We start from the raw sequence: 16,249 nt of genomic DNA, 5'->3' as shown, positions 1-16,249 counted from the left end.
CTGTCCCCGGCTTCGGGCCCCCACTGGGGGTCTTGGGACCTCCCTGCAGATAAGGGTGGGACCGCTGTATATGCTGCTGTAGTGGAGAAGATGAATGTGTATCTTGCTTATTGGGCCTCTTCTTAAATAAGAGTTTTGCTTGATCATAGGAACTCGACAAGGCGCATTAACTCTGTGTCCTCCTCCAGTTGTCTCTGCTGTTGTGAATGACATTGTAAAGCGACCCATGCATGGGACAGGGGCCCCTTTGGGGAGGATAAAAGCGTGCTGGGGCGAGATAGTGGCCGTGGTTGCACAGCTCTCTGAATGCGCTCCACGTCACTAATGGTAAATTTTATGCTGTGGGTGTTTTACCAAAATTTTAAAAAGTAGTGATTTGTGGTGGCTTTTAAATGCATGTAGATTTGGATAATCAATGAGAAAACTGTCACTGTGGAGAATAAAAATGGAGAGACTTCTCTTAGGTGCCTGGGATCCACTATTGATAGACAATTGCTCTCCAGAGCGCCTCTGCGGTCTTCTGGGGTGGGGGCACGTTGTTGAGCCTGACTGTCTGACTCGATTTACCTGAAGAACTAGGCGGGGACGTTCCCTATGGTGTGTTTTCTGAGTCTGAGCTTTCGGAAGGGGAGGTGCGCACGCTGGTTCCCCACTAGCGCAATGCAGGGGGCTGTCTCCCAGAGCCTGGGGTCCTCCTAGCCTCTCGCTGGGTGGCCCGGACCCCTCCCCCGACCCTGCTGCTGGACCCCTTGGTCGACGTGCCGTCTGTGCCGTCTGTGCGCAGGTTCTAGGGCTGTGGAGGAGGCGGGTGGCGCGCCCGGGAGCCCTCCCGTTGTGGGAGCCTTGAGAGAGGATACTGTACAGCGCAGCCACGGGGAGGTCACCGCTGGTCCTACCATCTTTCTCGCCCGTATTGAATGGCCAGCCCGGAGCCTGGCTGCCTGCCCACTGTCACAGAGAGGCTTCCTCTCTGGGCTATTTTCAGCGGGAAGATATTATTAACTGCTGAGGCACGGTTCTGAATTTAGTGGTTAACACACCAAGACAGCAGCATTCACCTGGTTGTGGCAACTCGACCAAAACAGGTCGGCTCATCCGGGGGGCTTGGCTGCCCCGATCCCCGCCACTTCCCCCCCGCCCCCGCCCGGGGATCTGGGCCCTGACCCAGTTCCTGGGGAAGCTGCGATTGTAGACTCAGTACCTGCCATAGAGAACGAGGCATTTTATTAAACCAGCTCGTTAGGGGTATAGAAAATAGTAGGGTTTATATTCTCAGATGAGGAGATTCGGTGACAGGGATGGGGCTCTGGACAGAAAAAGAATCTTTCTATGGAGTTTAGGACAGGGGTTTAAAACAGGGTGATAACTTTCACCTTGTAAGTGAACAGGAAATATTGGGACAAGACAGGAAATTGCATCATTCCTTTTATGAGAAGAACTCCAGAAAAAAGTTGTTCGTGAAAGGTAGTGGCGGAGAGACCAGCCCTGTTTTGTTTATTTTCCCCCGCTTCTTCCCCTCCACCCCCACGAGAACTTTTTAGGCCATTTTCTTTAAGAAAGAGGTTGTTTGAGAACTTTATGTTATTTTTATTATTTAAAAAAATATTTTACCAGAAGGTCACCTTCAGTTGAAATGTTAACTGCAGCCTTATTTCCCGGTTTACTAAAGAATCTTTCATGACTTTCTCAGCTTCCTTCCCCAAACGGTGGGGCCAAGCAGCTCTTGGCTGGAAGCGAGTTTTGGTTTGGCTGCTCGGCCTCCACACTGAGCCCCACCCAGTGTCATAGCTCAGTTTTAACTTGCAAAAAAAAAAACAAAACAAAACTTATATATTTTATTTTGGTGTAGGGGGCAGGCAGGAATTGACTCCTGTCCTCAGACTTCTCACCCCAGCATCAGCTTCCCCCACACAGAGCCTGGCATTTGGCAGGTTGCAACTCAGGGCTGCCTTTATTTTGAGTCCCGCCCCCACTCCCGTCCCTGCCCCCGCCCCTCAGTTCCTTAACTTCTGAGACTGTTTCTAGGGCAGTAGTGAGGAGTGGAGAGGAGACCAATGTGGAGCAGCCCGGGCATAGCCGTGCCCTGGGGAGAGCGGTAATGAGACCTACACGTCACCCACAGGCTCCCCCCCCCCCCCCCCCCCCCCGCAAAGAAATGGCCACAGCCCCAGGCCGTGCGGAGCCAATTTGGAGCTGGTGATAACGACCTGGGTGTGAAAACACAGTTTCCCTATACTCATCTCTGGGTTTCTTAGTCTCTTTGACAATCTCATTGTCCTAATGACATGGGACAGTCCCTGACCTGTGCTGCCAACCAGTGAGCCATCTTTCGGATGGAGACCTGGAAGAAAGTGGTGAATGGCTTGAACGGCTTGCTCGCTCCCCCCTCGGCTCCCGCCCCCCAGCGTTTTTCCTTAGCGTGCTGGGTTTTGTTTTCATAACACTGCAAGAGCCCTGGGGTGTGTAAAAGCATTGTTGATGGCTTGGTGAGGGTAACTTGTCCAAACAGAGCAGGATGCCGCAGCAGAGTGCTGTGGGCCGGTGGTGCACCCGGGGCCTGGCCTGGGAACACCTCTCGGGGTCCGCCGCAGCTCTCGGGGAAGCTGTGGGTCCGCCGCACTGAGGACAGGGGCTTCTCTCTTGCCATCTCCACAGGGAATCCAGGACAGGGTCTGGGCCTTTCCGGCTAATAGCCCCTGCCTGGAAGTCACTGTCCCTTCCCAGGGTAGGTTCACACCTGTCTCTCTACCCAGGTGTAAAGCTGGGAGGGCCGGCTGCTTTGCGGGAAGCCACTGTGCCTCTGGTTCATTCCTGGAGCAGTTATTCATTGAGCATCTATTATGTGCCAGGCTTTATGAGGTGTGGAGGGTCAGTTCTTGGGCCCTGATAGAAAGAAGGGCAGCAGATGTCCTGGCTTCTCTGAAGGTGTTGTGGGGTGAAGGGCGTGGAAGGCTTTTGAACAGAAGTTGTTCCCTTTGGGGTCAATCAGGGGGCTGCTTCTCAGGCAGTCTCTACAGGACGGAAGGAGCCGGGGCCGCAGGCTCAGAGCCGGGCCTTGGGGTGAGGTGTGGTAAGACACGGCACAGGTGCATGGACGGGCCCCGGGGTGTCTGAGCACGCAGGGCAGGAGCAGTGCTTCTGTTACCCATTTTGGCCTCTGCTTTGGTTGTGTGGTCTGTTGAGAGTTGATAAAACAAAGCTTGTGGATAAACAGGTCTGTCTTCTCCAGTCTGGTTCCAGGCCTCCCGGCGCCCCCCTCCCACCGTTGATTGTGAGATAACAGCAGGAGGCATGGTTATAGTCATAATCCGGACCCTGGCAGTATCCTGGGGGCATGTAGAGGTGACCGGCCAAGCACTGGTGCTTCTGTGGTACCACAGCCAGGGGCTGATGGGGACACCTGGAAGTATAGTATTTAATATCTTGACGGCCACAACGGAGGCGGGACGACTCCCCTAACTCCAGTGGGCTTGATTCTCACGAAGAGCATCTGGGGATGCACCTGTGCTTCCTAACGTGCAGTCTCATGGTCAAACCCCTGTCTGAGGTCCCAGCCTGGGGGTGGGGCCCTGGGCCGCCTTCGGTAGGATTTGCATGAAGTCATCAGATGCTGTTACCAGGGTGTTTCATTTTCACGCTCACCCTGCCGGGTCTGATCCCTGGAGGCCCCCTGATGGCTCCGTCTGAGGAGCTCACTAATTTAATTAATCTCCTCGCCCCTCTGTGGAGCCCCACCGGCCTCTTCTGGCTGGGAGAGCAGTTTGGGCCTGGTGTTTGGTCCAGGGCAGAACTGATCCACCTCCAATTTTCCTCTTGCAGAGTGGGGAGTTTCTGTCCCTCAGACAGAAGACAGCTCAGATAGCCAGGCCAGGGACTGCTGTTGGCTCTTGTGTGTGTTCGTTTCTGTGTTTCCTTCTTTCCTTTTTAACTTGGGACAATCACTCAACAGGAACAAAAACAGTCGGATGCCAAGATAGGACTCTGCTGTCAGTAGACACCCCTTTCTGCATTTGCCAGTCTACCTTTCTCACCTTCCACCGCTCCAGGGACCGAATCAAGTTTTGGGGAGTGTCTCCTTCCCCAGTAGGCTAAATGAATGGAGGCTGGGAAGGGTCGTGAAGAGCGGCCCCACACAGCCGCTTGGGGACCTCGCCAGCCCCAGGCTGCCCCTTAGCCAGCACTGCCCCTCCCCCTCATTAATCAGTAACCCAGACAGAGAAGCACAAATTGAGTTCTCCTGTGATCTGGGTGCACAGTACAGTTGTTCAACTCGATGAGCCAGCCCCACCTCCAACTCAATGGGGTCGCAATTAAAACCCCACTGAGGGGTGTTTCCTAGGGATGGGGCCTGGACTTAGGGGTGGGGGCTGCAAAGACTCAACTGCCTCCGCCATCTCAGGGTTAGAGGGATGCCCCAGTCCCAGGAGGGACTTGGAGAGAATTACAATGGGGGGGAAGTGGCCTCCAGGTTTCTGTCCCCAGAGGCTGGCCTGCCTTCCTGGCCTGAGTGGGGACCAGCTGACCACGTGGCCTTGCAAGAGCCCTTTTTTGGTGTGTCCTGGGCCTCTGTTCTCATCTGCAAAATAAGCGGTTGGACCTGGTCACCAGGTTCCTTGAGGTTCTGACATCCTGCGATCTTTGATTCTCGGACCAGTGGCCCAGGGAGAATGAGACCCCCGTTGCGGGAGTAGTGGGGCAGCTAGTGGCGCCTTCCATTGGCAAATAAAGAGAGTAGAGTCATTCCTGTTGCTTGGCTTACAAGCCCTTCCTAGACGGAGTAACAGCGGAGGAATCTCCACAGGAACCCGCACAGGCAGCCCTTCCCAGGGGTCTTTCGCTGCGGCAGAACCCCCTGTCCTCGGGAGGGTAAGTTCCAGGAGGCTGTGCAGGGGGTACTTTAGGAGAGGCAGGGCCTTCTTCCTTCAGGGGGGCGAGAATGCACATAACGTTTACGATCCTAACCCTTCTTAAGCGTACACTTCAGCGGCATTAAGTACATCACATTGTTGTGCAACCACCTCCACCATCCGGCGGCAGACCTTTGTCGCCTTCCCCACTGAAACCCTGCGCCCACTAAATGCTGACTCCCCAGAGGGGGGGCCCCTCCCACCACTGTTCACTTTCTCTCTATGAATTTGACTACTCCAGGGACCTCACCGAGTGGAATCATGCTGTATTTGCCTTTTTGTGTCTGGCTGACTTCATTTAGCATGTGCTTAAAGGTTCATCCACCTTGTAGCATGTGTCAGTTTCCTGTTCTTTAAAAAGTGTATGTGTATCCATCTTATTTATCTATTCATCCATTGGTGGACACTTGGGTTGCTTCCACCTTTTTTTGGCTGCTGTGCATAGTGCTGTTATGCATGTGGGGGTATAAATAATCTTGTCAAGACTTTCCTGGGTATGTACTCAGAAATGGGATTGCTGGGTCATGTGGTAATTTTAGGCTGAGTGCCATACAGCAGGGCCATCTTGACTTGCGTATCTGCGTGGACTGATCCCATGGGACAGGGGGACCCCGAGGCCCACCAGACTCCTGGATGTGCATCTGGGTGGGCCCGAGGGTGAGCCCCGGGGCAGGGGTGGGGGTGGGGCCGTCCTGTCTGGCCCTGCGGGGTGGGGGTGTGGCCTGGCTTGGCAGTTATACAAGCCCAATTGGAGCCCACCTCCAAGGGAGGCCCGGAGTCCTGAAATGTGGGACCCACACACAGAGCAGCCAGCTCTGTGTGTCAGACTGCAGGGGCCTTGTGGTGGCAGGCCAGGCTGGGGGAGACATTGCTTGTCTTTCATTCCCCGCGCCTCCTCCCTGGAGGCTGGAGCTGGCAGGGCCGGGGTGGAGGGGGGGGTGGTGCCGCGGGCCCAGGAGGCCCTGGGTGCTCTGGGGGTGAAAGGGCTGGGATGGCTGAACAGTGAGTGTGTCAAAGCCAGAGAGATTAGATTACGGAGGCAGACAGAAGTAATGATTAACTTTTCCAGTCTGCACACTGTCTCCAGTCTGTCGTACTGTTGTTTTTCCCTGTAAGTACAGTGCGGGCCCCGACCTGGCCAGGCCCTGGAGTTGGGCTGTAAAGACAGAAGGAATGAGGGCTGGGAGCAAGCAGGGGGTGGGGAGCCAGGGAGCCAGGGAGCCAGGGAGCCGGTTGTCGCAGAAGGAGGCTTTTCCATCAGATGCTGCACTGGAATTTATTGGCCGGAATGCAGTAAATGTTCAAAATGCCACCCCATCCAACAGTTTTCATAATTGTTATGGAACAAGGGGAGCTGGGGAAGGGGACGGATGAAAAGGACTTTTGTTTCCCACTGTATTTTTCCACGTCTTCGGATGGTTTTCCTACCAGTCTAGAAAAACTGGAGTTGAGTTGGGGCTGTGTGGGGGATGGGCAGGGGCGGGGCGGGGCCTGCCACTGGGGCCTGGGATACCTTTCAGGGAGCTGGAGGTCACTGTGCACTGGGATTTACTCAAGGGGGGCCCACAGAAAAAGCAGCTCACTGCCAGGCAGCCCCCCAGGGCTGCAGAACCAGGCAAAGCTGTCCTGTACCTCTTGGGGGGGTGTGTCCATCCGTCCTTTGGGAAAATTGGCTTATTCATCCATTTTTATGAAGATTCTTATCAAGTTTTACCATGTAGCCGATGTACTTACCAGTGGTTAATAAAAAGCAGAAAATGAGAGATCTTACGGTAGTTGAAGGAAAGGTTCTTTTTTTGGATTCACGTGTATGAGTGTACGTGCATTAGTTAGGGATACACATGCAGAAGCTGGGGGAATCTCTGGACTCCTTCCAGGTGGGAGGTGAATGGATTTTGAGATTTGATTTGGCCAGCTTCCTGTTGCCTGCCGGTCCCACCCTCTTGTGTCTTTCTGGGAGCGGCCAGGGTCATCCCCAGTGGGCAGGCTGTGAGCAGATAATGCCGTAAGGGACTGGGGACCCGTTTCCGGAGAGAGCTGCCGAGTTATTGGGGGGGCTTTGGGAGGGAATTTTGTGGTGCGCCGTGGAGTGGAAAAGTCTTGATGTTAAAACTTGAGAAGTTTTAATGAGGCTGGATGTATGCTAAACAACAGCCAGAGAGGCCCATTTACTGTAAATATTATGAATGGAGTTGGCTGGCCTGGAGTCCCCACCCTTCCTCCGAGGCCTCTCGGAGCCGGGCAGAGCTGGCCTCCTCCAAAGGCGGCTGGGTACGCGCTATAATTTGCATGGCTGACGGCTGGGGCACAGGAAGCCGCGTCAGCCCGGCTGGCGAGACAGACGGGAGCTTTTGATTTGTGTGGCTTCCCTCCCCTGCCCTCTCTACCCTCAATTATACTCTCTGATGGCCAAAAACTGTTCTAAGGAAGCACCTCCAGGCTGGGGGCCTTGGACTTGGACGTTTGAGGGGCTTTGGGAGGTGGGGGGTGGGGCCTGTTTGGAGAGCAGGGAAGCACAGTTTAGCTCTAGTAATTGATTACTCATCACAATTTGCAAGGCACAGTCACGTGTTAGTCTTCGAGCCGAGCAGGCTCTGCCAATCGGAAAGCTTGGGAGAGTTTGCAGGAGGAGGGAGGTGAGGGGTGGGAAACTTCAGGTCTCCAAGTCTGGGGGGCACTGGAAGAGTGGAGGTGAGAGGGGGACCCGCCCCTGGGGGACTCACCTCTTCCTGAGGGCCATGCATGACAGAGTGGAAAGGGTGCAAGTTTGTAACTCTTTGAAATTAAAAAGTTGGTTTAGAGATGGACACAGAAAAATCTGACCCAAATCTCCTTGTCCTTTTGAGTTTGTTTTTATTGTTGCAAATTAAATGCAAACATGTGCTCTTCTCCCCAAAGTAATTTTCTTACTCTTCAGAAGGTAGTAAAAATAAAGGGAGCCCACGTTGTTTAGTACTTGTGAATCACAGAGTGTAGCCAGAGACCATCAGAGCCAGACGTGGGCCAGTGGGGCTGTTTTGCCCCTGCCCCCTTCAAGTTAGTTATGGGCAGGTCAACCTGAGACTCAGAGAGGGCAAGCCACTTGGCAAAGGTCACAGAGCAGCTTGCTGGCAAAGAAGCCGCCTCTTGGAGCGAGAGCTGGACCCCACTCTCTGCCCTACAGTAGGCATGGCATTTCCACAGTGTGCTCCGAAAGACACTCATTTTTGCCCTCTAATTCTTGCAGAGCAACCCTTGGTTACTGGAAGCTTTAGAGGCCTGAGGTGGCTGCCCACCCCCAGGTCACACTTAGCCGTGTTCTGGCCTTGAACCCCAGCTCTGCTCTTTGGCAAGTGACTGACTGTGCTCCACGTCCCCTCCTTTAACGTAACAATGGTAATAGTGTGTCACCTCAGAAGGCCGTTCTGAGTCCCTTTGTTCACTGTAGATGCCTGTTAGGGGTAGGCATGGCCCAGCGCTGTCCTTCATAGGGGCGGGGTGGGCAAGGGGAAGAGAGGTTAGCGTGTTCTGAGCAGCGGGAGAACTCAAGAGACGAGGCCCTTGAGTATAGTTGCAAGCTGGGCCCCGGCCCCCTGCTGTTTTTGTAACAAATCATAACAACCATGTGAGGTTGGCACTGGGAGTTTCAATCCCTGCCAAGCTTCCATGGGAGGTAGGTTTGAACTGGGGCAGCCGGGTGGGGTGGGGTGTGTGTGGGGGTGTCGTGCCACAGCCGGAAGTCCCTGAGGGATAGGATTTGGGGAGCTCGCTTAGCTGGGCCCAGGGACCTGAGGAAGCACCTCAGCCTTTGAAGGAGACCCTTAGGCACCCTGTGCCCACCTCCTCCAGTCCCGCTACCTCAATGGAGATAACCTCGTTACAGAGCCCTGAAAAATTCAACTCTCTCAGTGCTTTCTACCAGTCAGAATTCATCCTCTGGTCCTTTTGGCAAAAGAGCTTGGCACCGTGAAGGAGTGGTTGGGTCTGAGAGTTAACCTGGAACGTTTTGAGTTTGTTCTGACCCCGTGGGTAACTTGCTCTAAACCCCAGAGTTCTCTGTGGTGCCTTAGGAATCGGAGGGCCCCCTGGCGTGATCTTGATGAGGGTGGAACATGGCGGATTAGAACCGACCCAGAACCCAAACTGAGCCCAGACACCTCATCAAGTTTCCCTGTGTTTGCTTTGGTTTTTGGTCATTTGCCTCTTGAAAACGAGAGACCAGTAAGGATCCTTGATAATTGTGAGTATTTAGGATGACAGTAGATCAGGCAGATTGGCACTGGGTCCTCTTTCATCTGAGCCGTCTCCCTGAAGTGGGCTGGGGGCTCTCAGAACGGCCGGTTTCCTGACCAGGGTGGGGAGCAGGGCTGACGGGTGCTGGTGACCTTTGAGATGTCTGCTGAAGGGGGAAGGCAGGATGAGGCAGCCCTTGGTGGCGCCGGAGTCCCGAGGAGGGAGGACCCTGGACTTGGCTGTGGGCGAGGTGTGGTCATGTTTGCTTTCCAGGGTTGCCGGGTGTAACTTCTGGGTATACTTTTGTGCCCTTCATTTGCCCTCCTCAGTCCGTGCGAGGCTGCTGTGTCTGCCCAGGCGCCCATCTCCCTGGCTTCTCCACCTTCAACCTTCTTTTCTGCTCTGCTGGACCACCGGGGAGGGGGCTTGCAGTCCCATCCCACCGTTGGATTTTGGCAAAGAAATATCCCTTTATAATCCAAGTGCCTTGCACAGATGAGGTAGAGTTGAGAACCCTACTCGCCTACCTTTTACCCCTTGTGCCCCAGCAGTTGGGCACATTGAATGCTGTGGCTCTGTCCCGTGCTGGCTTTGGTTCCCAACGTGTCCCTGCCCTGAAGGGAAGGCCAGGATCCTGGGAACCCCTCCCCATCCGCCCCATCTCTGTGCGTGGGCACAACCAGGTCCCAATGGCCTCACGGTGGGACTTCATAAGTGGGAGTCCAGAAATGGTACCACGGAGGCACTGAACTTGGTCTTTCCTTCCTCTGTTTTTCCTTTATCTCTCACACCTTCAAATACAAAAATTTAAAAGGGGGAAAATTTCTCCCTTACCTAAAACCTGGCCTTGAGGTCTGGTCACCCCATGCCGTTGAGACCTCAGCGAGAGCTCCATTCATGAGCCTTCTAGAAGGGTCTGGTCTGTTCATTCATGACCAGGGTAATTAAATAACTCTTTGTAAGAGGCAGGGAGCTCCTTGTTAAGTGGTCTTCCCTAATGCAAGTGCAAACACAAGGCGAAATCCTTCCCCTTCTCAACGCCCACCTCCCCCTTCCTTTTAAAGGGTTGATTTTATGCTTTAAGGGAAATGGCGGGGGGAGGGGGGGGCAACCTTACAGGAATTTTAGGCCGATTCAGCATTTTTCTGGGGTTGCTCCAAACATTCCCTAAACTATAATAAAAAGAAAAAAAATTGTGAACAGGCATCTGATTAGTTAGTTTTTTACAACACAGCTTTTCTTTTTGATGCTTTAAAATGCGCAAATACAGTTTTAAAACAAGCCCCTGTACAGTTTTCTGAGAAGGGAAAGAAGTTGTTGAAAATACCGGAAAAGGTTATAAAGCCGAGGGAAATTAATGAGGGGCTGCGAGTTTTGCCTTTGGAGTTTCGTGTTGGCAACCATGATGGGAAGCCAAGTTTGGCCTCCGAGACTCTTCCTTAGTCCTGGCGACCAACTAGCCAGGGAGACTTCCTGTGTGAGAGATCCTCCCAGGTCCCCACCGTGAGGCCTGGGGAGCCCCCAAGAGCAAGCACAGACCTTCGCAGGGAGACACTTGTGGGCTGTGGGCCCAGTTCAGGGAACTGGGTTTCTCTGAAGATGATGCTGAGTGCTTCCCAGAAATGAGCCCAAGTGCCAAGGCATTCGGGGCAAAGGAGGGGAATCTCTGATGGGCTACAGGGAAAGCTGTGCTGGGCCCCCAGAAGCGCGGTATGTTTAAGGGGCCTTAGCTGTTGGAGTGGTTTTGCTGGAGGGCCTGTTTTGTGCTCAGATAGTCCAGGGGCAGCGAGAAGAAGGCTGTGGGGTGACATGGGGGGTCCTGTTGTGCCTGAGTGGGGCACCTAGTGGGCTTTCGGGGGCCTAGTTCACACTCAGGGACACCCACGCGCTGCCGTTTATCTGGGCTGGGCCATTAACCTCAACAGAAAAAGGCTTTTTCCAGGGATGTCTGGCAGCAAATTGCTGGGTGGACTGGCTGGCTGTACAGATGAAAGAGAAACCCGCCAGAAAGCTCCCCCCTTTCCCCCTCTTCCCCCTCAGGGCCCTGGGCCAGCCAACCTCGGGCCCAGCCCCCGCCCCGCTTCCTCTGCCCCCAGAGGCCCATGGGGCAGACACAGCCCCCACCCCTTGCCCGTGGGCCTGGCACGAGGGCAACTCAATCTCAGGCCCCCACCCCACCCTGCACCTCCTCCCTGCTAGTGGGTGCCAGGTTTCAGGGGGGCCGGGCCCCGTGAAACAAAGTATTGTGGGCCGTGCTGAGGGTCTCCTGAACCTCCCTCCCACGACTCCCTGCGACTCCCTGCGTCTTCCTTTCCCGTCCAGGTCTGTTGTCCCGAATCGGGATGGTAAGGGAGAGCTTCGTACATTCCCAAACACCCCCCTCTTCGGGCGGGGACGCCCTGTGTCTTCCAGAAGAGGGATCGCTCCTCCAGCGCTCTTGCATGCCAGAGCGCTGTTATTTACGTGGATGTTGTGGGTCTTTGGTGTAGCCTTCAGAGCTGAACTCCCTCGGCAAGAAAGTTCAAAGATTGCCAGCGCTCACGAGTTTATTAGCAGTTGATGGATACTTTGCAGAAACAAGTTAATGCCTGATGAGTCACCTTCTGCTTGGAGCCCTCGTCCCTCTCTTGTTTTTCCATATGTTCTAGTGTGCGCGCGCACACACTCACACTGAAGGACACACAGTTTCTCTCACACTTGTGCTTTGTAGGCGCATGAGTGTTCGGCTGGCGGGGTGGGGGGGGGCTTTTCAGGGGTTGATTTTCAGTGGGGTGGAGCCTGAGGGGGAGGAATGAGCCCTCGGCTCCCCATGTTGTGTAGCTGCCTGAGCAGGCATTTGAGAAGAAGAGCTGGGGTGTCAGTAGGAGACAGCCACTTGGGGTGCGTTTGTGACTGCCTCAGTAAGTCAGAGTGCACATTTGCACACTTATTCATGGGACACCTCTGTGCAAGACTGGCTGCTACTTAAAAAAAAAAAAAGTTCATGGAGCTGACTGGTTCCCAGGTCCTAACATGCCTGTGAGGAGCTGTGTGCTGAGCCGCACTGGGTTACCCAGCCTGCTGGGGCAGCAGGCACGGGGCCCCCAGCCCTCCTCCGCGCCCCCCCGCCCGCCCCCCGGGCTGCCGTGCTGTGTCACTCATCGTCTGTTCTGCAAGCCCGGTAGCTCCAAAATCAAGACGGCCAAGCACACCAAAAGACATCTCACAGCCAACCAGCCCCGTCTTCGTTCCCTGAGCCCCCCAGAGAGTGAGAACGGAGGGCAGGAGGAGGCCCCTGCCTCCTGGGGCCCCTGCCTTTCCCCATTTTTGTTAACAAATACAAGACTTCCGGTCTCCGCCCTGCCACCACAAACCACAGCGTTCGTTCCTGCAGCCTGGCCCAGCCCAGCCTGGGAGATTTATGGTTCCCAGTCTGAGGCCTGCCCCACTGGCTTGAGGAGGAGTCGGAATGCCAGCCGCCCGGCTCCCTTCCCTTCCCTCTGTCCCCCTGTAAAGATCTCCACACGCCTGTTTAGGAAAATCACCTTACCAGAACCACGCCAGTCTCCCAGGCTGCCTGTGGGAAGGACCACTTCTAGGACAGTTGGGGTGGGGCCTTCAGGGGAGGGAGGGAGGGAGGGAGGGAGGGTGGGCAGGGCAGGAGTCTAGATTCTTTTGTGTGAGTAGAGAAGGGCACTTTAACGATGGCCGTCCCCAGTTTAGACACATAATCTTCTGTCTGGGCTGGAGGAAGCTTCGTGGAGGCAGTCTGGGTTTTAACCGAGCGCGCGCGTGTGTGTGGGGGGGGGCGGTGTGTGTGTGTGGGGGGGGTGATTTGGCATTTTGATGGGAATTCACCCTTTGTGTACCATGCTGCTGCTGACAGGCACTAAGGGCTGTTTTTCTATGAGGGAGGTTTTTCGCCTCAAATCTACCTCCATTTAAATTTTTATCACATAGTACTTGCGCATCACCAAGGCCCTGATATGAGAACTTGGTGGCCTGAGTCCTACCCAGGTCTGGTAGTGTCATCCTGTGGGGTCTGAGCAACAAGCTCCCTGGGGCCCACTTTTCTCATCAGGATGACCAGAGCCCATAGCAGCTGGCCTTCAAGGTGCTGTCCAATGTAAAGAACTGTCACTTCTGGGCCATCTCGAAGGCCTTTTCTAACTTTAAAACCAGGACTGGCCAAGTTACAATGGGGCCCTTGGCTTCTCAGCTCTGCAGGGATGGAGGCCTCGTTTGGCCACATGAGCACAGGTACTGGTGTCCTGGGTCCCTAATGGGATGGGGAAGTGGTGGGAAGGGGCCACCCCCTCCTACCCACCCCCGACCCCCGGCGAGCCCTGTGCTTAATTAAAGGCAGGGCTGTTCTATCAGAGAGTCAAGATTTCTAGGCCCCGGGAGGAGGACTGTAGAGCCTGCAGCATATCCAGCACCGCCATGGCCTCCTCCTGTCTTGTACAGAGCCCAGTCGGCTATGGATGCCCGTGGGTGCGTGCGTCTTGATTCCAGGAGGTGGAGGAAAACCAATCCCCATCACCGCCAACCATGTCCGCCATTTTGTTTTGTAGATTCCCAACTTCTTCTGGAGCCTGGGGATCGGTCACACTGGTGCGTGGTGGCATACTGGGAGGAGAAGACGCGAGTCGGGAGGCTCTACTGTGTCCAGGAGCCCTCCCTGGACATCTTCTATGATCTACCTCAGGGGAATGGCTTTTGCCTCGGACAGCTCAATTCGGACAACAAGAGTCAGCTGGTGCAGAAAGTGCGGAGCAAAATCGGCTGTGGCATCCAGCTCACGCGGGAAGTGGATGGCGTGTGGGTGTACAACCGCAGCAGTTACCCCATCTTCATCAAGTCAGCCACACTGGACAACCCGGACTCCAGGACGCTGTTGGTACACAAAGTGTTCCCCGGTTTCTCCATCAAGGCTTTTGACTATGAGAAAGCGTACAGCCTGCAGCGGCCCAACGACCACGAGTTCATGCAGCAGCCGTGGACTGGCTTCACTGTGCAGATCAGCTTCGTGAAGGGCTGGGGGCAGTGCTACACCCGCCAGTTTATCAGCAGCTGCCCGTGCTGGCTGGAGGTCATCTTCAACAGCCGGTAGCCGCGTGGGGAGAGGACAGAGCGTAGCCGAGCGGGCCCAGTCCAAACTACTTTGCTGCTAATATTTTCCTCCTGAGTGCTTGCTTTTCATGCAAAACTCTTTGGTCATTGTTCCTTTATTTTTTTTCTTTTCTTCTTCTTGTCATTTCTTGTTTATGTTCTGTTTTGTGTTTTTGTTTTTGTTTTTTTGAGAAATAGCTTATGAAAAGAATCGTTGGGGTCTTTTTTTGTGGGGTGTCGTATTGTTGGAAGGACACCCCCCATATGAAAAAGGGGAAACAAAGATCAGTCCCACCAAACAGTGTATGAATGGGGAGCAGGCCCTGACTTTGGGGCCATCGGTTCACTTGTCAGGGTGGATGTGTGAGCGAGTGTGTGTGTGTGTGTGTCTGTGAGTGTGTGTACATGTACACGGGTGGGTGACCGGCATGCCCGGCGTGCTTCTTACTGACCTCTCCGGCTGGGAGGTGTGTGCTCCCCAGCTGTGCCTCTCTTGCCCTTTGGAAATGCTCAGTGGGGCAGAGGCAGAACTGGGCAGGCCTGCAAACCCACCCGTGTCCTGGCAGCCGCTGGAGCAAGGCTCTGCCCCCAGCCTGGGGAAAGCCCCTGCCCTGCCTCTTCCCTTTTAGGACCCAGGCCTATCCCTAGGCTTCTTAGAAACAACCCTGCAAGAGGCTGAACCAGAACCAGTTGTTTTCAAGCTTGTTGACGTCCCCCCATTCACCCCCCTGCCATTGTCGTGTCTTTCTTTTTTTGGCCATCTGCTCCTGGATGTCCCTGAGATGGGCTTCCTGAGGGCTGCCGGGGCAGCCCCGCCGCAGTATTGTTCACCCAGCGCCCTCTCAGGCCCCTCCGCCTCTCCCCTGCCCTGGTTACATCAGGTTTTACCCGGACTCAGAAAACCAGCTCCGCACTTTCCTCCCCTCTGTAGCCTGTGTGTTGAGCTCTGCTGTTAGACCAGCGAGGGGAGCAGCCCCCCTTCCCTTCCCACCAAGAAGGATTCGGTCCATCATAACCCAAGGTACCACCCTGGGCTGACACCTACTCTTCTTTCGTTTCTTCTACAACTCATACACTCGTATGATATGTTGACACTGCTCTTAGCTCAATGAGCATGTTTAGACTTTAACATAAGCTATTTTTCTAACTACAAAGGTTTAAATGAACAAGAGAAGCATTCTCATTGGAAATTTAGCATTGTAGTGCTTTTGAGAGAGAAAGGACTCCTGAAAAAAAAAAAACCCTGAGATTTATTAAAGAAAAAATGTATTTTATGTTATATATAAATATATTATTACTTGTAAATATAAAGACGTTTTATAAGCATCATTATTTATGTATTGTGCAATGTGTATAAACAAGAAAAATAAAGAGAAGATGCACTTTGCTTTAATATAAATGCAAATAACAAATGCCAAATTAAAAAAAGATAAACACAAGATTGGTGTTTTTTTCTATGGGTGTTATCACCTGGCTGAATGTTTTTCTAAAGGAGTTTATGTTCCATTAAACAATTTTTAAAATGTATACTTGATTCCATGTTGTCCTCCAGCTCCTTTTTCTTCTGATGGGGGATGGGGGCGGGGAGGGTGCCAGAATCCAGGACAGTTGGGGCCTCCCGGCCCTGTGCTTGGTTGGGAGGACGGGGAGGTGGACCACAAAACGAACATTCAGAACACCCTCCTCTTTCCAGTATCAATCCCCTATATGCTAGAAAGACCCCGAGCCACACAACGATCCCTCCTGTTCTGGGGTGTCCCACGGGTGTAGCAGGCGGGTGTCCTGAATTTGTAAGGAGGTCAACCCCAGGAATCCCTGAGTTACAAAAGTGGATGATTTTTTTTTTCAAATCTTCAAAGAGTGACGGTAAGGGTATTTCATTTTGGGCCGTTTGCTGGGAGGTAGTTGGGGATACACGACCCCGAGAACCCAGATCCATCTGTTTCTGCTTGTGAGCTCCTCCTCACTTGGCGGAAGCCCTGAGCCCATGGCAGCTTTCCCAGAGGAAGGCCCCTGCTGCGCTGGATTCCAGGACGGGT

The 16,249-nt window shown here is 54.0% G+C and overlaps 1 protein-coding gene across 2 annotated transcripts in view; it reads left to right on the top strand.

Annotated features, from left to right (window-relative positions):
* Positions 1-15,579, top strand: part of SMAD7 (SMAD family member 7) — a 29,361-nt gene extending 13,782 nt beyond the window's left edge. For both annotated transcript variants that reach the window (XM_054583618.1, XM_054583617.1), the window contains exon 4: positions 13,673-15,579. In XM_054583618.1, coding sequence (XP_054439593.1) covers positions 13,673-14,211 — 539 coding nt within the window. In that variant the 3' untranslated portion in view covers positions 14,212-15,579. The remainder of the gene's footprint in view (positions 1-13,672) is intronic.
* Positions 15,580-16,249: the final 670 nt, after the last annotated feature.

The sequence above is a fragment of the Pteronotus mesoamericanus genome, unplaced genomic scaffold (assembly GCF_021234165.1).
Source record: "Pteronotus mesoamericanus isolate MK-2021 breed Mesoamerican mustached bat unplaced genomic scaffold, CSHL_Meso_final contig_74, whole genome shotgun sequence".
Classification (NCBI taxonomy): domain Eukaryota; kingdom Metazoa; phylum Chordata; class Mammalia; order Chiroptera; family Mormoopidae; genus Pteronotus; species Pteronotus mesoamericanus.
This window is presented reverse-complemented; position numbering and strand designations above follow the sequence as displayed.